The following is a 24,278-nucleotide window of genomic DNA, read 5'->3' as shown; positions in this document are numbered from 1 at the left end:
GGGGCATCTGTGAGCCAACACTCACCGCAGCTGGCAGATGGGTGCCAGCTTGGTGAGAGGGATCTGGGTGGATCTCCAACAACATCCACTATAGCAACACTTCTGAAAGTGTGGTCTTTGGAGCAGCAGCAGCAGCCCCTTATCTGATAACTTGTTAGAAATGCAGATTTCCTATCCCAACTGCAGATCTGTTGAGTCAGAAATACTGGGGTTGGGCCCCATGAATCTGTGTTTTAACAAGACCTCCAGGTGATTTTGATGCATGCTGAAGTTTGAGAACCACTCACTGTACTATAGGGAACTGTAACTAGCAACGAAAAGAAATGAAAGAAAAAAACAAAAATAAGGTGGATACACAGCGTATGTTGCAAGGGAAATTAAAGAACACAAGAACCGAGACCCAGGATTATTCCTTAAAAAGACAAGAGGAGATCAGAGAAGAGACACAAGGATTTAAAGAAAAAAATTATAAGGCACAGAAGATGAACAGTGAGCTGCCGATGCTAAGGAACAGAAGAGGGACACCTGGGTGACTCAGTGGTCCAGCGTCTGCCTTTGGCTCAGGGTGTGAACCCGGGGTCCGGGATCAAGTCCTGCATCAGGATCCCTGATCCCTGAGCCTGCTTCTCCCTCTGCCTATGTCTCTGCCTCTCTCTGTGTCTCTCATGAATAAATAAAATCTTAAAAAAAAAAAAAAGAAACAAGAGAAAAAGAAAACCCTTTCAGAGGTAAAGCCACATAAGAAGCAAAGAGATGATGATGGAAATCATAGCAGTCAGCATCCAGTTAGGAAAACTGCATTTGCTCCAGATATTACATTTAAAGCAGAGAGGGAAATAATGCAGAGAATCTGCTACAAATGTGGAAGAGGCTGGGAAAGCAAATAGGAGATGGGGATGTAACCCAGAGATGGCAGCCATAAGCCACACTCGCTGTTGACCAGTGGAGGCACCATCACAGTCTCTGAACAGAAGCCCCCCACCGCGTTGGCTGGTGATAGCAGCCAGGGTGCACAGTCCCCTGCCGTCTCTCCAACCAGAAGTGAAAAGAAAAAAATGGCTTCTCCTTTCCACCCAACTTCTAATCTCCCACCAGTTCTTCCCTCTGGCAGAACCTAACAAGAATGCAACCTTCAGGCTTTCGGCTCTGTGGGCAAATGGGAATGGGCAAGAACCAACAAATTGTATCTAGTGTAGTGATAAACTCAGTTTAAGAGAAATCCAGGTCAGAGGACAGAGTTTGAGAAAAATCACAAAATGAAATAGAAAAGAACATAGAAAAAAGAAAGAAAAGAAAGAAAAGAAAAGAAAAGAAAAGAAAAGAACACAGACTTTAAAAAAGTTCTAGAGAAAGTAACAGCTATGGAAGAACAGAGGATACAACATAGCCATAATTCTAGTTCCTGAGCAAGAATGTAGGACAAAATACAATAGAAAAGGTGTTCCAGGCAACTGAAGAGAATGTCCCTGATATGAAGAAGAAGAATTATTATTATTTTTTTTAATTTTTTTTATTTATTTATGATAGTTACACACACACACACACACACAGAGAGAGAGAGAGAGAGGCAGAGACACAGGCAGAGGGAGAAGCAGGCTCCATGCACCAGGAGCCCGATGTGGGATTCGATCCTGAGTCTCCAGGATCGCGCCCTGGGCCAAAGGCAGGCGCCAAACCGCTGCGCCACCCAGGGATCCCCTATTATTATTATTATTATTTTTAATCTTAGGACCAGAAGAGGATATTGTATTTGCCTTAGTTGTTCAGGCCACTATAACAAAAAGGCCATAAATGGGTATCTTATAGACAATGGAAATTTATTTCTTATGGTTCTGGGGCCTGAAACTTTGAGATTGGGGTGTCAGCAAGGTCAGGTGAGGGCAGTCTTTTGAGGGTGCTGACTTCTGTATCCTCACCCAGTGGAAAGGGGCAAGCTAGCTCCCTGGGGCCTCTTTTATAACAGCACTAATCTAATTCTTCAGGGGTTCCTCCTGAGCGGTGATTCATTCAGTGCTCCTCCCAGTCCTACCCTAATCCTGTCACATCAGGCTTTAGGATTCAGCATATGAATCTGGGGGGAGACAAATAATTGAGACTCTAGCAGTATTACAGGAAATTTTGATATCAGAACGATCAACACTGGACTATGTCTTGGTGAAGTTACTGAACCTCAAGTATAAGGAAGGAATCTGACAGGTTTTCAGGTAGGACAAAAGCAATTCGGGTGCCGTGAGAAATCAGTCAGGCTGGCCTCAGACTCTTCCGATCAAGACTGCTAGACAATGGTAAAGCGAGTCAATCCCAGCTGGTGGTCCTGCAGGCTCCAGACAACAGGCTGGCAGGTGCGAGCATGTCAGATGTCAGGGAGTACAGCATCCAGGTGCCCTTCTGTTTTTTTTTTAAGATTTATTTACTTGAGAGAGAGTGGGGGGAGGGGCAGAGGAGAGGGAGAGAGAGACTCTCACGCAGACTCCCCGCTGAGCGCGGGGCCCAACATGGGGCTCGATCTCAAGACCCTGAGATCAGGTCCTGAGCCCAAATCAAGAGTCAGGCGCGCCCCCATGTGCCCTTCTTGGAAAAACTACTTGAGACTCTTGATGATGTCATCTCTGTGGCAGACTAGGAATCCTGAATCCTGCAGTGGACACCTAACCATGCTGCATGGTTATGTTAACACACCTGCTTAAACTCCAGGCTGAGCTGACCAGGAATGAAATAGTCCGAGGCCAGTTTAGCAGATTGGAGCCCAGACCCCCTGCGCCGCTGCCTGCACATGTTCTTTTCGACCTCTGACGTGCAGTTCTCTCCACAAGTGTCCTTTGCCCTTCCTGTACTCTCCAGGTCCCCATCACAGACTGTGGAAGGCCTGGGCCCCCCCGAAGCCTACCCCAGAGGCCACCACCTCCGCCAGGCTTTCCCAAACCCGGCTGGCTCCGCAGGATTGCTCTGTCCTCTGTACTCCCCGAGCAGCTAGCCTTTATCTCAACACTTCCCCATCATACGCACCTTGAATTATGGTCTTTGCCACGTGTGCCTTGTCTCCTGTGGGGTGAGGTGGGACTGGGTCCCTCTGGGCATTTCTCAGCATCCGGAAAAAGAATCAAGGCCCAATGAATGCCTGAAGCTTTAAGCTGAAGAGAACTGACTTGGAATGCTTGGGGTCTATTTTAACATTCTGAAAACTCCCCTGAAAACTGTCCAGGCATGAATCGGGAGACCATCTGAGGAGTGACCCAGAGAAGCATGGTCTTCTCTGCTGTCTGCTTGTATGGAATCAGCACTTTGGAGGGACAGTCCCCAGCTGTACGTTGGTCCTGCTGTTTGCACAGCTACTCCCCCTCAGTGGACCCTCACAAACTCATTCCTGCAATTGCTTGGGCAGGATGAAGACTTTTTATTCAGGGTCCCTGCTGTCCTGCCTTCCCTCCATCCCCGACTCCCTAAAAAGGGGGCCCAAAGAGGCAGTTGTGGAATGGACTTATAATAATATCAGCCAGCACACCCATGGCATTTTCTCCAAGGCAGGCACAGTTCTGAGTGCTTTACTCACAATTCCTCTATGTTGCCAGCACCACCAGTATCCCTCTTTACAGTTCAGGGTACCAGTGCAGCTTAGCCAAAGTCACAAAGCTAGCACAGAGCAGAGCCAGGACTCTGGCTTGAAGTGAGAGGTAGAGTTGGAATCTCAGCTTGTTGCTTACTAGTTGTGAGACCTTCCACAAATTCCTTAGCTCTGAGTCTTAATTTCCCATCTGTAAAATGGGGATAATAATCTCCTCTTTGAAATAAATACAGATTAGATGACTTAACATATCTGAACATGGTCTACCTGGTAGATGATTAATTAATAAGTTTTTTTAAAGAATAAAATAGCAACATTCATAGTGTTAACATTGTAGCACTTAAGGCAGAGCCAAGGAGAATGTGTTTTCATGCTAGAAAACTGTCTCCCACGTCCATTCTTTTATGTCATGTTATGAAGGTAGCTGGATTCCAATGTGAAACATTCTTTAGCTGGAGTTCACAAGACAAAGCGACATTTGATATGTAACCCACGGAGAATGAATGTTCTTCCCACCAAATGAGGCGCTTCCAGCATATGGTATTTTTGCTGATCAAATTACATTGGGCTATAACTCAAGATAAAACAGGCTGACACAAATTGGAAAAGAAAATGTAAAGATCACCCCGAAGCCGTCTCAAATAGCCTGAGATATTTTAATCATTCTGTATTAGCTTGCTGCATCTTAAAACATTTTCTTTCAAATCAAGTCACAGCTGTGTGTGCTTTAGGCTGTGGCCGTCATAGACAAACATGAAAAGAAGCAGAGTTAAAACAGATGAATACCAATGGTTGTCCATTGGTCTGATGTAATCTAACACAAATGACCATCAGGAGACTTGCAAAGAAATCAGAGAAATAGTTTCGAATATGAGCTTCTGCATAAATGTACAACAGCTTTCAATTCCTCATCTCTCTCTCTAAGCAACTGGCATTCTCCCCATGCTGGGTTCTAACAGCCAATTTAGTGTCTTAGATGATGGTGTCCATAAACGGCAGATTTGGTAAAATGAGTTTGACTCACATGAGGACTGCTGTATCTGACCACGTGGGATCAGAGTGGCTGGAGACAGACCGCACACCCCAGCAGTATGCCGGAGGGGAGGGACCTTTCTCACATGGGGACGGTGTGCAATTATTGTGGTCTCCACCGTGGGGGCAGCATCGAGGTGAAGGGTCTTTAACCTTCAGCTTACTCGCTGCTTCGTTTCCTGAGTACAGTTGTTTGGTTAGATCAGACCAATCTGAGCTAGTGACATGGGTCAAGAGGTAAAAGCCACCTGGGCTGGGAGGAGAGCCAGGACTTGAGGAGCCCTCCTGTGGATCACCTATAGAACTGGGGGATCTTTCCGGGCTAACTGGAGTTTTTCCAGAACAGCACGAACTTCCTCGGGATGGTAGTTCCAAGGGCCAGGTTTACCCTGCAAGAGAAATGAATCAGCATTCCCAGATTTCTGCCCCGCAGGAATAGGTAGCTCTGGAGCTTAGCTGAGAGAACGGGGCTGGTGATGGCTATGGAAGACTTGTCACAATGCTGTCGTCAGTGGCAGAGGCAACTGTAAGGTGGATGAGATCACCCAGGAAGAGGGTATGCAGTGGTGCCAACATTTAAGGGGCACACTGGACAGAGATATATGAGGAGAACTGGAGGGGGTAAAGTGAATAGTTTCAAAAGGACAAAGGGGTCTATACAAATAAGCTGCTCTTCCATAATTAGACCTTCAGACAGGCCTTATCCTCTCTACCCCTCACAGCAAGTTCCACCCATTCTATGTCAGAACCACCTCTGCCTCCCAGTCCCAATGCCCTAGTTCAGCCCTCTTTACCTCCTACTTGGACAGCTGTGCCACCTCCTGACTATCCCCGTCCTCAGTCCCTGCTCCCTCCTGTCCATGCCTCACCCAGTAGCCCATGATCTTTCTAAAATACTGATCCAGGGGCACCTGGGTGACTCAGTGGTTAAATGTCTGCCTTTAGCTCAGGTTGTGATCTCGGGGTCCCGGGATGGAGTCCCACATTGGGCTCCTTGCAGGGAGCCTGCTTCTACTTCAGCCTATGTCTCTGCCTCTCTCTGTGTGTCTCTCATGAATAAATAAATATCTTTAAAAAAATAAAATACAGATCCGATCATGCCTCTCTCCTGCTCAAAACTCATCAATGGCTCTCCTTTGCCCTAAGAGATAGGCTCAACTTCTTGGGTCCAGAATGAGACCCCTGTCACCGAATGCCCCCAATTCTCCATTCATGCCGTGCCCTAACATGCCTCAGTGCCTTTGCCCATCCTCTTCCCTAGATTTGTAATGATTTTCACTCACCCTGCTCACTTGGCTGGCTTTCTAGCCTTTAAGGCCCAAGCAATTGTCACCACCTCTGAAGAGCCTACCCTTCCTCAGGGGTCAGGAAATTTACACTCTGACAGTCAAATCTGTCCTGATGCCTCACACTCATCCTTTCACATCTTGTCTGTGCTGATTTCGTGCTATAACAGTAGGATTGAATTGTCGTGCCCGGGATTATTTGGCCCACAAAGTTAAAATATTTATAAGCAGGTCCTTTGCAGAAAAGGTTTGGTAATCCCTGCTCTGGAGTCTCAGTCCTTGGGACACTGGAGCACTCTGTGTGGATCTTCCTTTAACCCTTAGACTCAAAGTAAGAGGCAGGCCATTTTCAATTCATTTCTGTGTTGCCAGTACTTCCACAGGGCCTAACCCCGTTGGCCTCAGTCATGCCATCTTAGAGCCATGTCTCTGGGGAGAAGAAAGGAAGAAGGACCTGAAGTGTCCTTGTGCTGTGGACCTTGGCACCTTGGGTTCATTTGCACGTTGTCGCTCATTTCATCTGCAGAAGTAGGGCTAGCGTGACACATGGACTGAGGAGCAGCCACCTGGTTGGGCTTCATGGGCTCTCCAAGGTCTGAAATCCCTTCAGCAGCTATGAAACAGTTTCTGCCCTCTTAGGGGATGTGCTTGCATCCCCCACCCCGGCCAGGCTGGAAGGCCTGAGCCAGGCACAATCACCAGAAAGCAAGCCAAGACTCAATTCCTGCCTTGAATCCCTGCTTCAGTATTGCCAGCTCCTGTCAGGTTTGTTCTTTTTTTTCTTTTTTTAAGATTTTTATTTATTTATTCATGAAAGACACACACAAAACAGAGAGAGAGAGAGAGAGAGAGAGAGGCAGAGACACAGGAGGAGGGAGAAGCAGGCTCCATGCAGGAAACCCGACACGAGACTCGATCCCGGGACTCCAGGATCATGCCCTGGGCTGAAGGCAGGTGCTAAACCACTGAGCCACCCAGGGATCCCCCAGGTTTGTTCTGCTCCCACCTCCCACAACCCCCTCCAGGTTCAGGCCTGCCTCAGAGATAAGCAGCTTCACACCCTCCTACTCCTGGCCCATCCCATCCGAAGGATTTAGAATTGGAATCAGAGCTGGGTGCAGTGTGACCTTGGGTAAGTCAGAGTCCTTCTCTGAACCAGGGCTAGGCCAATCTTTTGGGTTCAGAAGGCAGCCAGAGGCTGCAGCTCTGTCCAAATGCTAGGGGCTGGGCAGCCGGACTGGCTCAGCGGTTTAGCGCTGCCTTCAGCCGAGGGCATGACCCCGGAGAGACCTGGGATCAAGTCACACGCTGGGCTCCCTGCATGGAGCCTGCTTCTCCCTCTGCCTGTGTCTCTGCCTCTCTCTCTCTGTCTCTCATGAAAAAATAAATAAAATCTTAAAAAAACAAATGCTAGGGGCGTCCCTGTGAATTATTTCACCCCCTGTAAGGTGGGGGCAGCACCCCCATTTTGTGGAAAAAGAAACTGAAACTCTAAGAGAGGACTTGCCCCTGGTCCCATGGCCAGTTAATGGCTGGGCAGCGGCTCGAATGCAGGTCTGCCTGTGCCCTTCTGGGCCCCTCGCCCCCAGTCACCTTGTAGAGGATCCTGCCCTCCTGGAGCACGAAGAGCCTCTCGGGTAGGGCCGCGTAGAACTGGCTGCTTTGGTTCCTCATCGTGTCCACCACCACGGGGCATGGGGGGGCTCTGTCCAGCAGCAAGCGGGCTGCCTGCAGGCGGTCCTGGAGAGTCTGGTGAGTCCTGATGTTCACATTGTTCTTAAAGGCCCAGCCATCTACAGAAGCAAAAGGGGGGGGGGGCTCACAGGCTCAACACATTTTCCTACAGGTTACATGCCTCCACCCCCACCCCACCCCCTTGAACTGAGAGTCCCAGGTAGGGGAGCCCATGGCCGTGACTCGGCCCACTGTCCTATTACAGGTGAATACATGAGATGTCATAGGGAGTTACTGACTGAGCCAAAACCGAAGCCCAGGGCTCCTGACTCTGAGAACTTGGCTCTTCAGCAGGAGGGAGTCCACTAGGCCAGTGCTTCTTGAACTTGAATGTGCATTTGAACCACAGAGGATCTTGTAAAAGGAATATTCTGACACAGTCTATCGAGGGAAGCACTGAGGGTCTAGCTGGTGCCCAGGAAGCCGAGGCTGCTTGGTCCCTGGACCACACTCTGAGAGGCAAGTGTCCAGAGCCGCGGTTCTCTACGTGCATTCTGGCCAGACCAGCAGTGCCGCATCACCTGGGGGTTGTTGGTAATTCTCAGGCCCCATCCTAGACTGACCAGGAATGGGGCCCACTGATCTGTTTTCACAGCCTTCCAGATGATTTAACAACACACCGAAGTTTGAGAACTACCATTCTAGAGTCTAGACAATCTCCCTCTTCTAATTATTCTCCACCAGAATGTTCTTCCCGAAACGCACATCTGACAGTGTCACTCTCCTGCTTAGGTCTTTTGATGGCTCCCTGTCATCCTCAGGATAAATCTCAAGCTCTTCAGTGACTGGCCTGTCTCACCTGCATTCCTCCAGCCTCTGCTCCAGCCAGGTGGGTGAAACACCTGGGATTCCTTGACCCACAACCTCCACAACCCTCACTTCCACCCTGTTCCTCTTGCTGCCTCCATCCAGTGTGAGGAGAGTAGGACCTTCTCTTTCCTAGGACTTCTGCTGCCGTAGCTGATATTAGCTCTACGGAGGGCCTCACGATGCCTGCCACTTAGGGTGAGCTCTTAGCCAAGTACAGCTGTGACCCTGACAAGGACTCTTACTTTCAACCCCTAAGAAATATTCCTGCCTCCTGATCTTGTCACCTTCTAACTCATCATCCAAAAATCTCTGACAATGATTATTTACACAAAATTTAATTAGGTTTTTTTCTCTGCTTAAAAACCAATTACAGAACCAGCGCCTTAGCAAACACGTAATGATCCGAACCGTCTCTCCCCCCTCCCACTTCTCGTCATGACTGCTGCTGGTCCTTCCACATCTAGCTGAAGTGACTCCTCCTCAAATGAGGCTGACCTCCCCCTTCCCTGTCTCCTTACCATATTTTCTGTATTTGAGATCCTTCCTGTCCTCTTAAGCCTCAACCCTAACATAGGGCTTCTCAACGTTGGTACTATTGGTGTTTGGTGGTAGGGGCGCCATCTTGTGTGTTACAGGGTGTTGAGTAGCATCTTTGGCCTCTACTCACAAATTATAGGTAGCACCAGCCCCCTCACCCGTTCAATTTGTTTTTGACAACCAAAATCGTCTCCAGGCATTGTCAGATGTCCCTTGGGGGACAAAATTACCCTCCTTTGAGAACAACAGCTCTAACACCCCCTCCTCTGGAAAGCCTTCCCTGACACACTCAGCTCTGTGATATTGGGCAAGCTCTTGAAATCTCTTTAAATCCTCGGTTTCCCCATCTGTTATAGTATTAATAGAACCAGTGTTGCAGTTGGCTGTGAGGCCGACTTGTATGGAATTCACAGTGCTCTGGTTCACAGAAGCTGCTTGAAAAATGCTGGTTTATTTTGCTTCACTGCCCCAAATAACAGACAGGTGGGAAAGCTCCCAGTTTTTATTCTATACCACAGGTATTCTGCTACTTTGCTCTGGAGATGCCCCAACCAAACCCACTTAAGGCTGCTTAACTTAAATGGAAGGGGTTTTTCATTTGGCCTCATTTGCCAACATGCCCTTCTGTCTCCTCACAGGAAGTGGTACTAATTAGTTAATGGGCTGAAAAAAAATAACCATAAAGTGCTACTGACCTTGCCCTTCTACCTGCCCCATTCCTGGGGAGCCTGGGGCCCAGGTAAGGTGGTCATGAGTTCCTTCAGAAGCCACATGGTCTGTCTTTACAGTCATAGCTGCCTCCCAGGGCAGTAGAAAGTTAAGTCTATCGGTGGAAATGGCTCCATCTCCTCAGTGCTTCAAAGTCCCCTGCTCAGGAAACTCCCTCCAAGAAAAACCAGCTCTCGGGAGAAATTCACACCAAGATACAAGTGCCTGGCCACAGTTTAAAGTAACCATTACCCATCCCAAGACCTGAAAACTGTAGATGATGATAACACCAGCTTACATTTGTACCATGTTGAGGTAGTCTGTCTTGTGCAACCATTAGCTCCTTGGAGCTTCACAACAACCTCCTTGTGGGAGGCCAAGCTAGGATTCCCACCCTCATTCTGTAGCTGAGAATACAGAGCCTTGGAGAAGAGCAGAGACTCACTTCCCCAGCTTTAATAGTGAACTCCTGAGAGGCAGGAACTGTGTGTATCTTTCCTCTCAATATCCCTAGGCTCCGCACAGGGCTGGCGCATGGTAGGTACTCTTTAAATATTGTCAGGTGAGTGATTCTGTGAAGTTGGTGTTATCATCCTATTTCAGGGTCACAAAAATGGGCACAGAAGGTAAGTTGCCCAAGGTCCTGTGGCCAGCATGTGGCCAGCACGTGTTAGAGCTATGACCCATACTCAGGTCTGAAACTCCAAAGTCCATGTTCTTCCCGCCATGCTTCATGCCTCCCTATAACTCACCTGGACAAACATGTATTGTATGGGAAACTGATTTGGGCCACAGACCCAAGACCTTGTGGGACTGGTGGATGCTGGCTCTGGGCATTTTAATTCTGGGGCTCAAGCCATGCCCACTTACATCTGATTGACAGAAACAATACCCTGGGGAAGGAGGTGGGGAGGAGGAAGAAACGCCCGAACAAGGATTGGCAAAGCACAGAGGCAAGAAACTGGTCTGCATCAGAACAGGGTCAGGAAGTTCTTTACTCTTTGGCTTGAGATAGACAGCCCTGGGTTCTGGAAAGTTTCGTCCTGGGCTGATCCCAGGAGAAATGGGTCAGGAGGCAGGTATCAGGACCAGAAACAATTTCTGTGATGATCCACCCCTCCTGTTGCAGTTTACAATCTGTTCCTTTGGAGATTAAAGCTGGATCTTGTTACTCTGAGTGCAGACCCTGGATCAGCAGCATAATCATCACATGGGGAATAGCACTGCAGCCCTGCTGATCCAGAAGGTCCCTGGGTCATTTAAGCACATGCCAAAGTTGGAGAAATGCTGTCAGCTATGATGACATCAAGGCATCATGTCTTCTCAGCCATGAAGACCTCAGATACCTGACAGAGCCCAAATGCTCTTTCTTAGCTGCCAGCTAAGTGAACAGAGTATTAAGTTGAAAGAAGTTCTCAATCCTTTGGGTGTAATAAATCCGGATGCAATGGGCCTGGGGTGGGGCCCTGGAATATGCATTTTTAACAAGCCACCATGTGGCTCTGACATCAGGGATCCAGGGACTGTACTGGAGAAAACACTGTTGGACCAACTTTGCTGATAATGGAAGCAACCTACACTTAACACACGGATAAACCAGCAAAGCTAATACTGGCCTAACCACACTCACTCATCCTTCTTTTGCTGAGCTCCACGACACGGGGTCTGCCAAGGACTGGGAGACAGACGAATCTTGTGGGAGATGCCGAGTACATGACACTTGTCCCACCCAGCCACACATGACTTCTTGCCTTCTTCAATCTTTGGGTTTTAGAGTTGGGCCACTCTCATGGGTTCAATCCCCTTGAAAATCGGAGAGACAGTGGTGTATCTGATCATTTTGTGAAGTTCAGGGACTTACACCACGGCTGTAGGGGTTTCAGGAAGAGCTTTCCCCAACAGAGCTGTCCAGCAAAGGAACAAGATATCCTGTGAAGTAATGAGGGTGTGTGACCACCTGTCAGGGGTGAAGGAAGAATGCCTGCCCTAGGTGAAAGCTAGCCTGGGGCAGGGGTTCTCCAAGGTTGGTTCCCAGACCAGCAGCTTCAGCATCACCCGGAGCTTGTCAGAAATGTGAATTCTCAGGCCCCATCCCAGATCTGACTGATGAACTCTGGAGTGGGGATCCAGCAGTTTGTTTTAACAAGCCTTCCACCTGCTTCTGATGCTCAATCAGAACCAACTGGGGGGCAGCCTGGGTGGCTCAGCGGTTTAGCGCCGCCTTCGGCCCAGGGTGTGATCCTGGAGACCCAGGATTGAGTCCCACATCGGGCTCCCTACAGGGAGCCTGCTTCTCCCTCTGCCTGTGTCTCTCATGAATAAATAAATAAAATCTTAAAAAAAAAAAAAAGAACCAATTGGGAACAATTGACCAGGATGAACCAAAGTGTCCCTGTGAGCTTGGAGAATCTTAGGAGGGATCTCACATGTAGACATAAAGCAGTCATTTCACTTGTGACATTTCAGGACTAAATTCCTCCTATTAGCTTCTCTCCTTTGATTTTCCTATTCATCCCTTCAAAATTTTGGGAACTTGGCTAGCTGGACCTGTCACTCCAGGTTTGTTTGTTTGTTTTGTAGATTTTTATTTATTTGAGAGAGAGAGAGAGAGAGAGAGAGAGAGAGAGAATGAGCAGGGGGAGGGATGCAGAAGGAGAAGCAGGCTCCCCACTGAGCTCAGAGCCCCAACACAGGGCTCCATCCCAGGACCCTGGGATCATGACCTGAGTCTAAGTAAGACACTCAACTGACTGAGCCACCCAGGCCCCCCACTCTAGGTTTTCTGCTCTGTGCACCAGGTTGGAAGCACAGACTGGGGAGCTAACAAGTGGTGGGTAAATCCAGAAGGAACTGAAAAATAGCAGATCTCAGTAAATAGTGGCTCTTTCCCTCCTCTTCCTCTCCCTTTCCCAACCTTGGGGTGGGGGTGGGGGACTTGTGGAAAGCAGGGGGGGAAGAGAGGAGGTAGGAAGAGGCAGGGACAGGGAGTCTCTCTGTACCTGATGCATGTGCTTCTTCGATGTAAATGATGAGAAAGTCTGCTGTGGAGCAGAAGTCTTCAATAAGTCTCTTGAATTGGTCAAATTTGAAAAGAAATGAAGGTCAGGTACAACTTCCAAAATTGAGCACCAATGGCCTGTTGCCTGAAACAGGAACAGAACCATCAACCATCAATCCCCTACACACAACATTGATTCCCCTTTGCTCCAGATGCTCTCACTTCTATGATTTTTATTTTCCCTGGAAGATGGAGCCAGGCCATGGTGGGGGTCTGAAGCCTACAGAGCATGACTTAGCAGAGGCTGGAGCCAGTTTTCACTGCTCCACAATGAGGGGATTTCATCAGGGGGTCTCAGTGGACACCCTCTGCAGCCACTAGGTGGTAATTAAAATAATGAGAGTCCCTCTTGGGCAATTTATAAGGCACGCACACATCCATTTTCTCGTGTGATGAGATTAGTGTACTGCAATGTAAGCGATTTTTCTCCTTGTCTACAGACATGCTCTGGGTCACACACCTGGTCAATGGTGGAGTTAAAATTAATACTCTGGCTTCTACACTCTCAATTCAGTGTTCTTCTCCTTCAAAGCACCTGTTTCCTCATTCACAAGTGGGCATAATAATAATACTTACCTTATAGGGTTGTTATGAGGATTACAGGTAGTATAGATAAGAGTTTAAAATGGTGCTTGGCCCATAGTAGGTACTCAACAAATGTAAGTTGTTGGTATCAGCTATGTGGTCCTGGAGCTTCCAAGTGAAAGAGGCAGCGATGGAGAATGAAGGCCGGGGTTGGGGCGGTGGCGACTGGCTACATGATTTGCTGACTCAGTGCAAAATGTAAAGGCTGGATCCCTTGTTCACAAAGTAGGGAGCAAAGTGCCACTAAATATATGAAAATAAAAAGATTTGCTTTGCTTCCATGGCTTCTCTCTTGCACTGGCATGGTATTTTCTAGCTACTATTTAGTGTTGCATGCTGCACAGACATAGGGATATTCATAGGGTGAGTGTGGATCCTCATGGTCACCCAGCACCCCCCAAACTCGGTGGTCACGTGTGTGTGACATGGCCTTGGGCCACTGGTTTCCCTCTCCCTCCAGCCACCAGACTGACACACTCTGCCCCGGCCTGGAGCACAGGAATTGAGCTAGACATTTATCCATATGCCCACCACCCACCCCACAGGGTCTAACAAGTGCATTCAGGGACATGCTGGGTCCCTTGACAGGGGCAGAGAGGGGACGAGAGGCTTCTCCTACCCTGTTACCATCACTTGACAACCTGCACCTGGCACTGTGGGCCCAGGTGGGGGACAGCTGCCTCCACGCCCTGCCATGAGATGCTGCAGGATGCATACACCTGACCCCAGCCTCTGCTGTGCCTGTGTTCGGGCCCCTCTGGGATCAAAAGGCGATGGCAGTCACAGGGCAGGAGTGGGGATAAGGCTGGACGAGCCCTGCATCTGAGGGTGGAAGGGGGGGTCATGGAGAACATTCCTAGGGAGCAAGAGGGCAGGATCCTGCATGAGCCCAGCTCCAACCCCCTTGGCATGTTCTACTGTCCCAACAGGTTTCACTTACAAAATGCAAATTCAAAGGTAAAATGATTAAGGATTTGAAGACAGCTTAACGCAAAACATTAAACCCCAAATTCAGGGCCTTTTCCTGTGTGATTTACTGGCCCCACCCCCATGAAGCCAGCGGTGGGTGGGAGCCTTCTGCAACCTCTCCCACCTTCAACTAGGGGCAACTGTAGGGCACCGCCAGCACCTGGTGTTGCCCATGGCCAGAGTTACACCATCGAGCCCTGCCCTCACATCTCAGAGCACAGCAGGGCCATGCACTGTAACCCGGCCCATTGCAGTATTGTGCCCTCCAGACTACTTGTCACCCCTTGAGGGCAGAGCCTGCCCCTCCTTCATCCTCATGTCCCCAGGCACACTCTCCTTCTGCCTCCAAGCATTTATGTGGCACTTATAGTGTGCAAGGCACTCTGCTACACTTTGGGGATTCAGCACAGAACAAGGCCAGCAGGTCTCTGCCTGCATGCCATTTGAGGTCTGTTCCATGGCAAAAAAAAACAAGTAAACTCGTAAATGTGGTCATTTCAACTTGTGATAAGTGTTACAAAAGAGTCTATAAAGGAGTGACCTGCTTTAGACAGGTGGGTCAGGAAAGGCTCCCGAGGAGACGCCATTTAACCTGAGAAGTGAAGGCTAAGAAAGAGCCAGCGATGGGCAGAAGGAGAAGGGCATTTCAGACCAAAGGACTCTATGCTGTACAAAGACCCTGAGGCAGGCAGAGCTTGGCACGTTTCCAAAGACCTGCAAGGCCACTATTACCAGAGCTAGGCCTGGGGAGGGGGCCGGAAGTAAGGGAGGGTGGGTAATTAATGAGTGGCAGGACTGGAGAGAGGTAGGTACGGGCCAGGGAGGCAGGCTCTCCCATCGGAGGGTCTGCCTCGACAGAGGACAGAGGGTCCTGGTCTATTCTCTGTCCCCGGCAGCCAAGAGATAAGCAGTGACCCAGGCTGGGGTGACTGGACCATCCCATAGAGATCTCTTTGGCTCTGGAGTAATTGACACAGCAGAACAGAATTCATCCATGGCCCAGTGGCAGTGCCCCTGTCTGGGATGGTGAGTCCTGGGCTGGGGATGGGGTGGGGGCAGCTGATTCCCAAGGCAACCACCTTGGCAGCAGACTTTTGATGCAAAAAGACAGACCAGGCCCAGTGCTCCAGCTGTGGTTGATTCTGGGGATCTCGCAACACATTCTTAATGTGTTCTTTGTATGTGTAGGTGTGTGACTAAGGCCAGAGTGAGTTCCTGCGGCTTGCAGGCTGGAACCCTGACTCCTACGGTAGGGATGTATAATGAAACATGGTTGGATTTACACTTAAAGATCACTCTATGGAGAAAGGCCTGAGGATGAGAATGGAATTGGGGAGCATACAGTTAGGGGGTGTCAGAGAAATGCACGTGAGAGATAACAGGAGCCCGGGCTAGTGTGTAAGCTGCAGAGAAGGTGAAAGATGGAACAGACAGGACTTGCTGATGGAGGGGAACAGAGGGCATCTTAGCTTGCTGATGGTTATTTTCATTAGTTATATGCTCACCTTATTGTGCAATGAGTTTGAAGCAGCCTACACATATAATAAAATATGTTTTTAATAAAAAAATAATCATGCCCTTCTGGGAAGCAGAGATCAGGAGGGAAAGATGAAAAACAAATAAAGCAGTCTTAAGGGCCCATGCATTCATTATAACTGAACTAACATTTGAGTTTCCTGGTGGCCATGTAAAGACAGAAACAATTGGTTATATAGTCCTCATTTTTCAATACCTGAAGAGAAAGCTGACCGGGAGATACAAAGCTCTCCTTGTCCTTGGCTTATAGATTCTCTCCTAAGAGGCCCTACGGGGCACTGAGTGGGCCCCAGTTCCTGTTGGTTGATTACACAAGCCCTCGCCCATGTGACAGGGCTGCCAGACCTCACAGGGTAGGCTCAGAGGCCAGTTAAGGCCAAGTGGCTAGCCCTTGGCCTCCAGTGACCCCAGAGAATCATGTTTTAGATAAGAACCCAAAAGTCGTCAGGTCAGGACCAGTGCTAAATATTAGCTATCTGGAATTTTGTTTTTAATTGGAGAAAGAAAATTCAACGCTCGCCAATTAGGAAACTGGAAGAGACAGAGCCTTGTGTTTAATTATTTATAGTGTGGTTGGGTACAGTGATCAGTATCAAGGGCAAAGTTTAAACTTAGTTCCCCACTTTTGTGATAGCAGAGAGGAAGGATGAGTGCAAGGGGTTGATGGTACAGAGGACTGGCACTCTGCCTGTGTGCACAAGTCACGGTGCAGAGAACACCATTTCGAATACTGGGCTAGTACTGTCAAGTCCAACCTGTCTGTGTAAATGGGAAAAGAGCTTTGTAGTAGCTGGTCTTGAATCCACCATCATGACCTCCACGCCAGTAAATTAACCCCTGTACGAGGCTCTCTGTCAGCAGACAAAAGCCCATTTATCGTTACTAGATGACACCTCCTAAGTACACTTGGAGAGATTTTAGAAGATAATAAATAGGACTGAAATAAATCCAGTTTTATATAAACTCCCAAGTACCTAGAAAATAAGTTATCTAGACTTGCCTTCCTATCACAACACACCAGTCAGTCCATGTTTTGCTGTGTGTGTGTGTGTGTGTGTCTGGGAGTGTGTGTGTGTCATGTGTGTACATGTGCATGAACATGCAGAAGAGAGGAGGCAGCTGGGGATTCTCTGAGCCTCTGTTGTCTTATCCAACAACCAAAGGCACACTAGCTGAGAGAGTCAGAAGCCACGAGTTCTAGGTCAGACTCTATAAGAACTCCTGGTATGACTGACTCTGAGCAAGGAATTTACCTCTCTGGGCCTTCACATCTGAAAAACAAAAGAACTACTTTAGATTATCCATAGAATCTTCTAGACATTTCAGTCTGTGGCTGTAAAATGAATTCAGATTTATACCCAAAGTATACATCAGAGTTTTTTAGTGGCTGGTGGTTTTCCAAAGCAGTTACAGGACCTCTTTCTATTAAGTAGACCTGATCATTGTTAACACCCTGCTTGAAAATCCTTCTAGAATTCACCAATACCCTCAGGATGAAGTCTATAGTCTTCAGCAAGACACATAAGGTCCTTTAAGCACTGGTCTCTGATCATGTGTTCAGCCTCATCCTTCACCACCTCATGCCTCCCACAGTCCCGCTTCTGCCAAACTGACCAATGCTCCTCCACACCTCGGACTTCTGTGGCTCCTCTCCTCTGCCCTGCTTTGCTCGCCACTTCCCTCTTCTCTACCCATCCCAAGGCTTCACTCTCCCTATACAGTTGGCTCACCAGCCTTTTCTCCAAGAGGCCTTCCTCTAACCATCTCCCTACCCTATCCCACTTCTTCCAGAACCCTCTGGTTCCCTCTCTCACTGTACCATCTCCCCCTCTGGGCTATGAGACTTTCCAGGGGAGACACCGGTCATATTGATTTCTGTACCACCAGCACCTACTATTTCCAGACCATTCAGTACAATTATTTCTGGATCAGTGTGCTGAAAGTCAACTCTGTTTTACAGGTAGAGTTTTCTTTTGTCTCTTGGTCCCCTCTCTCTACATTCTTGGGTCTCAGGTGCAATAGCCGGGACCAGAGACAAATGGAATAGTCTTTAAAACATAAACTGGTCCATTGAAAGTGAAGAGTTAAAAGAAGCAAGTACCTTCTGTAAACTGACCACGAGGCAAGTTGGCCTTCATGGCACTGGTCACTAGATGATTGATATCCAGTGAACTGACCTGGTGCTAGCATAGTGCTTGGCACATAGTAGACACTCAATAAAAGTTAGATGTTATTCTCAATAGCTCCTATTATCAGTGGTCACTTAGTGGATGTTGAATAAAAGGAGGTCCTTTGTGTAGTGCAGTTGTAAAGTCATGAGCAAAAAACTCTTTCCCTTCCCTCTGCTTGAAATACTTTTCCCTTCCCAAGCTACAAAAGTCTTTCTCATCTTTCAAGGCCTAGTTCCAAAACCACCTCCTCCAGGAAAGCTCCCAAGCCCTGCAGGCAAACTTTATATACCTTTACAGTCTCCCACATCTCACAGAACTGTGAGGATTTATTTATCGCATCTACCTCTGTGCAATGAAGCCATAAACCCGTGGAAGGAGCAAGCTCTTACCAAACTCCGAGTGCCTGGGATCTAGTGGGGCACCAGGCACAGAGGAGGTGCTCATGAATGCTTGCTGAGGAGCACTAGAGAGAATGAAATGAGGAAGCCCAGACTCTGGGTCTGACTTGGTCACTCCCTGGATCTGCTACCTCTGCCTCTTGGTGTTCTCCAGCTCCCTTCTAAAGTGAGAGGATTGGATTAGGTCAATGTTTCTTAAAGGGTGTTCTTTGGAACCTCGGTGATGACAATGGCCATTTCCTCAGGTGGAGAGCTGGGGGTCGTGTGTGTTAGGAAAATCAGTCAGTACTTTATCAGTTTTTCCAAGTTTTGTTGGTTTTTAAGCTTCAGGGCTTCTTAGAGCTTTTTAAATATTTGTGTGCTCTATGAATTTCCAGGAGGAGAGTATGATGTGCAGGTTTTCCCAAATTACTTCAATCAGGAAACTTAAAGTGGCAAAGCATATCTGTGGTATTTGGCTTCTAAAGAATATGGTTTGAAAAATACTAGATTGGGGCACCTGGGTGGCTCAGTCAGCTAAGTGTCCACCTTCAGCTCAGGTCATGATCCCGGGGTCCTGGCACCAAGCCCCACATCAGACTTCCTGCTCAGCAGAGAGCTTGCTTCTCCCTCTCCCCACCCTGCTTTTGTGCTCTTTCTCTCTCTCTCTGCCAAATAAATAAATAAATAAATAAATAAATAAATAAATAAATAAAATCTTTTTAGGAAGGAAGGAAGGAAGGAAGGAAGGAAGGAAGGAAGGAAGGAAGGAAGGAAAATCCTAGATTAGTCAACTGCCTCAGGGACCTTCTCCACTCTATCTGCTGGGTCCAGGTCCTGGGAATTCAGAGATGAATCAGACACAGTTCTGTCACAAGGCTCCCCATCAGGCAGGAAAAAAGCACTTGTGCTCGGCAGCCAGATGCTGGGTGGGAAGAATCAGAGTCCAAGGAGAGGGCAGACACAGAGCCAGGAGTTCAGCAGAGAGAGTGCACGTCCAGCTGTAGAGATCTGAGACAGCTCATGGGACAGGAGTGGATGGGAGCAGGCCCCTGAAGATGAGGGCTCTGGGACTGTTGGTGATTGAGGGGAAGAACCAACATCAGCAAAGTAGAGAAGGGAAAGCACAGGGGCACGCAAGGCCCAGGAGTTCCTGTGGAGGCTAGAGCATGAGGGGAAGCCTGCAGGTGAGCCTGGGGTGGGAAGTGGGAGTTGGCCCAGGGAGGGCTTTGAACACAGGGCTGGGCCCAGGCTTCCTTCTGAGTGCAGGTCGGTGAGCCAGGCATGTGCTTGTGGAAGGGTGATTTGGCAGCCAGTCACAAATTTGGTGGGAAGAGGGGGAGGAGGAGGAAGGCGGCCTGGCAGGAGGAAAAGAACTGTGAGGACGGAAAGAGAGGTCGATGACACCCCAAATCAATAGAACTGGTATGCCTGGGGGAGCGAGAGAGAGAGAGAGAGCTTCAACACATATTCACTGAGCACCTACCACTGTGGAGCAGCAGCCACCAGGGCACAAAGTGGGTTAGACCATGGGCCTCGCCTGCTCAGAGTGTGCAGGCCAGTGAGGGTGGCAGACATGAACCAAACACCCACACATCACTACCTACCAGGTCGGATAAATAAAGAAAAGTGGAGGACGTAAAGCATAGAAGAGGGGCTAGCTTAGTCTGGGGGAGCCAGGGAAGTGTCGCTGAGCAGCAGTTTGATGGGCAAGCAAGGGCTGACCCCACAGAGCTGAAGAGCATGTGGCAGGAGCTGAAGGCCAGGGTGGCTGGTTTGTGGGTTAAGGGTCTGGGAAGGTGGTGATGCCACTCAGAAGAACAGAATCTAGAAGTCCCAGTTTCAGGAAGTGAGAAGAAGATAAGCACCCAAAAAAGAAGCAGCTAGAGTAGGAGAATTCAGGACTTTCCAACCCACCTCCCCACCCACCTCTGGCACCCCAATTCCAAGCACATTTCAAGCTTGTAACAGTTTCCTGACCTTGCATGAAGTCCCAAATGTTGCACCTCTGTCCCGAGAGCCGGACCACAGGGCAGTTGGGGGCCAGACCTCCTGGCTCAGTCCTGTCCTCTAGTCGCTGCCATTGGACTTTCAGGACAAACCAGAAGTACTGCATGCTGTAGAGGGTGGGGGCCCAGTTGTCATAGGAAAAGTGGGGGTTCTTCCCATTCATGGCCACGATGTGTTGCTTGACTCTTGCGGGAAACAGTTTCAGGAACACTTTGCCCACAGCCACCTGCACAGCCACCTGCAAGAGGACCCAGAGCCTCTTCAACCACAGCACTGGCCGGGGCAGCCCCATCTCGGCACATGCAGAGCTGGCTCTGAGGCCGGTGGGCAGAGAGGCCGCAGCCAGGCGGTACTGGGCGGAGCTGAACAAAGGTGCAGGCTGGACCTGGCCAACCCGAGACAGCAGGAAGGTGCCAGGACAGAAGGTGCCTGCCCTCCTGCCAATGCAATGGGAAATTCCGAACCAAGTGCTCAAAGTTCTGCTCTAATTATTATCATTTCTGATCCTTTGCCTTAGCCTTTGAGAGATCCTTGGACTAGGAGACTGAAGATCTTAAATCCTCCCTCTGGTAAATTTTTAAAAACAAATACGTAGAGAGATCACACTTAAAGCGATTCCGTGGTCCTTTAGAAAGCCTCTGTTGCAAGTAAGTTCTAACACTGATTATTCTTTTAATAATGGAAATTGTTCCTTCACTGATGAAAGATCTTTTTCCACTCGCAGCTTCTAACTGGTGGTTGAGTGTTTCTGGAAGCACAGCCCTCCCCAGAGAACTTGGGTCTGGAGGCTCTCCAGGCAGAGACAGAGCTGGGCCATCCGCAAGAAAATCTGGACCTGAGACTCCGTGTAGTATGTGCGCGCGCGCGCGTGTGTGTGTGTGTGTGTGTGTGTGTGAGATACCTACAACACTCTGCACTCAGTAGGGAGTCTAGAGTGGGGAAGACACAAGTAAATGGAAACTGATTTTTTAGTATTTTAAGCACAGAAACAGGGGGAACCCCTGGGTGGCTCAGAGGTTTAGCGCTGCCTTCAGCTCAGGGCGTGATCCTGGAGACCAGGGATTGAGTCCCACGTCGGGGTCCCTGCATGGAGCCTGCTTCTCCCTCCTCCTGTGTCTCTGCCTCTCTCTCTCTCATGAATAAATAAATAAAGTCTTAAAAAAAAAAAAAAGCACAGAAACAGATGATGGTGAAGGCTCTCACCCATGGAGAAGGGCAGTTAATTCTGTTTAGGGAGGTCAAGAGGACTTCCCCCGAAGTGATACCAGAAAGGCAGAACAGCAGTTAGCCAGGCAAGTGGAGATAGTGGTCCTAGTGGAAGGAGCCACATGTCTGAAGCCCTAGAAGCCAGAGAATGCATGGGCCACTGGAAAAATTAAAAGAAGGATCATAGAAGCTCAAAGCTGGAAAGTGTTTCGAAAATATCTCAAATTACTTTCCTTTCAAGTAACCCAGAGGGGGAGGTGGCCCAAGGCCAGTTCTGCAGTTAACAATTCTCTCAGGAGTTAGTTCGGGAAGTTTCAAGCTTTCCCTGCCTGATGCATTTGCCTACCGGTGTGTCAGGGCAGAGGGAAAGGAGACAGGAAAGCTGGCTGCCACAGTCATAAAGGTGTTAATCTTGGCCTCTAGCACACTGACTTTACTCAGAGAAGAAAAAAACAGCTCCAAAAGATGTTCTGTCTCTAAGAATCTCACTGAAATGCCAGGCTGCGCCCCCAAAGTATAGTACCTGCCCTCTTTAAGCAGTAGTAACCCCTCATGCATAGCATTTTGCCATACAAAGTATTTCTGTTCTTTGCTTGTTTTAAATAGACTGGATTTTTTTTCAAGTGGTTTTAGATGGACAGCAAGATTAAGCCAAAAGTACAGGGAGTACCCAAATACCCGTGTCTCCATATCCCACAGCCTCCCCTACTCTCCATATCCCTCCAGAGTGGTACATGTGATACAACTGATGAGCCTGTGTTAACTAATCATTATCCCAAAGTCCATAGATCACATTAGACTTCACTCTCAGTGTTGTACAATCTATGGGCTTTGACAAACCCCATATGTAACGGGATATGTATGCATGTATGCTTACTCATATACATAATGATATGCATCCACCATATATTATCATAAAGAATAGTCTTGGTGCTCTAAAAACCTCCGTGCTCCTCTAATTCATTCCCACCTCTCCCCAAACCCCTGGCACCATTAATCTTTTTAGTGTCTCCATAGTTTTACCTTTTCCAGAATGTCCAATAATTGGAATCATATAGCACGGAGCCTTTTCAGTTTGACATCTTTTACTTAGTAATACACATTTAAGAAACCTCCATATCCTTCCAGGACTTGATTACTGTTTGTTTGTTTGTTTGTTTGCTTTAGCATTGGATAATATTCCATTGTCTGGATACACCACAGTTTATCTATTCACCAGCTAGTGGTTCCTTCCAAGTTTTGGCAGTTATGAATAAAGCTGCTGCTATAGACTGAATGTTTGTATCCCCTCCCTGACCCCAAATTCATAGGTTGAAACCTAACCCCCAAAGGGATGGTATTTGGTTTTTTGTTATGCCTTTGTGAGGTGATTACATAATTAGGGTGGAGCACTAATGAATGGATTAGAGTTCCTTCAACGCATCATCCATGTGAGGACCCAACAAGAAGACGCTGTCTAGGAACCAGGAAGTGAGTCCTCACTAGATACAAAATCTGCTAGTGCCTTGATCTTGCACTTCGCAGCCGCCAAAACTATGAGAAATAAATTTCTGTTGTCCGTGACCCACCCAGTATGGTATTCTGCTATAGTGGCACAAATGGATTAAGACAGTTGCCATAAACAACTGGATGTGAGTTTTGTTTTGTTTTGTTTTTAAGATTTTATTTATTTATTCTTGAGAGACACGGATAGAGAGGCAGAACTACAGGCAGAGGGAGAAGAAGGCTCCTCGTGGGGACCCCGATGAGGGACCCAGGTGCCCCTACGTGCAAGCTTTTGTGTGGACATAAGTTTTTAACCCATTTGAAGTAAAAACCAAGGAGCACAATGGCTGGATCTTATGGTAGGAGTATGGTGAGTTTTGAAAGAAATTGCTAAACTGTCTTCTAACATGGATGCACCATTTTACATTCCCACCAGTCATGAATGAGAATTACCATTGTTTCATGTCCTCACCAGCATTTGGTGTTGTCTGTGTTCTGAATTTTGGCCATTCTAATAGGCATGCAATACTATCTCACTTCTGTTTTAATTTGCAATTCCCTGATGGCAAATGATATTGAGCATCTTCTTATATACTTATTTGCCATCCTTATATCTTCTTCGGTGAGGTGTCTGTTCCAATCTTGCCCTCATTTTATAATCAGCTTGTTAATTTTTTTCTATTGTTGAATTTTAAGAAGTTCTTTGTTTTAGATAATAACCCTTTGATGAAGCCCTTTGTGAATATTTTGTCCCAGTCTGTCGTTTGTCTTCTCAGTCTCTTGATGATATCTTTTGTAGAGCTTTTTAATTTTAATGAAGTCTAGCCTATTAATTCTTCCTTTCACAGATTGTGCCTTTGGTGTTGTATCTAAAAAGCCATCACCAAACCCAAAGTCATCTAGGTTTTGTCTTATGTTATATTCTAAGAGTTTTACAGTTTTGTGTTTTGTCTTATGTTATATTCTAAGAGTTTTACAGTTTTGTGTTTTATATCTAGGTCTAAGTTTCATTTTGAATTAATTTCTGTGAAATGTGTAAGGTCTATGACTAGATTCATTTTTTTAAGCATGTGGATGTCCAATTGTTACAGAACCATTTTTAAAAAGGTTTTCTTTCTTTCTTTCTTTCTTTCTTTCTTTCTTTCTTTCTTTCTTTCTTTCTTTCAGAGAGCAAGAGAGAGCACAAGCAGGGGGAGAGACAGAGGGAGAGGG

At 47.8% G+C, this 24,278-nt stretch overlaps 1 protein-coding gene across 1 annotated transcript; it reads right to left on the bottom strand.

Moving 5' to 3' along the window:
• Nucleotides 1-4,059: 4,059 nt before the first annotated feature.
• On the bottom strand, nt 4,060-20,710 carry DIO1 (iodothyronine deiodinase 1). The gene is made up of 4 exons (XM_055304881.1): nt 20,346-20,710; nt 12,669-12,812; nt 7,474-7,673; nt 4,060-4,983 (listed from the first exon to the last, which is right to left on the bottom strand). Exons 1-4 carry the CDS (start codon nt 20,665-20,667, stop codon nt 4,891-4,893), a joined length of 759 nt encoding a protein of 252 aa, XP_055160856.1. The 5' UTR covers nt 20,668-20,710; the 3' UTR covers nt 4,060-4,890.
• Between the last annotated feature and the right edge of the window lie 3,568 nt (nt 20,711-24,278).

This window comes from Nyctereutes procyonoides, unplaced genomic scaffold, assembly GCF_905146905.1.
Source record: "Nyctereutes procyonoides isolate TBG_1078 unplaced genomic scaffold, NYPRO_anot_genome, whole genome shotgun sequence".
Lineage (NCBI taxonomy): Eukaryota > Metazoa > Chordata > Mammalia > Carnivora > Canidae > Nyctereutes > Nyctereutes procyonoides.
Note: the sequence above shows the minus strand (reverse complement) of the source record. Positions and strands in the feature narration are given on the sequence as shown.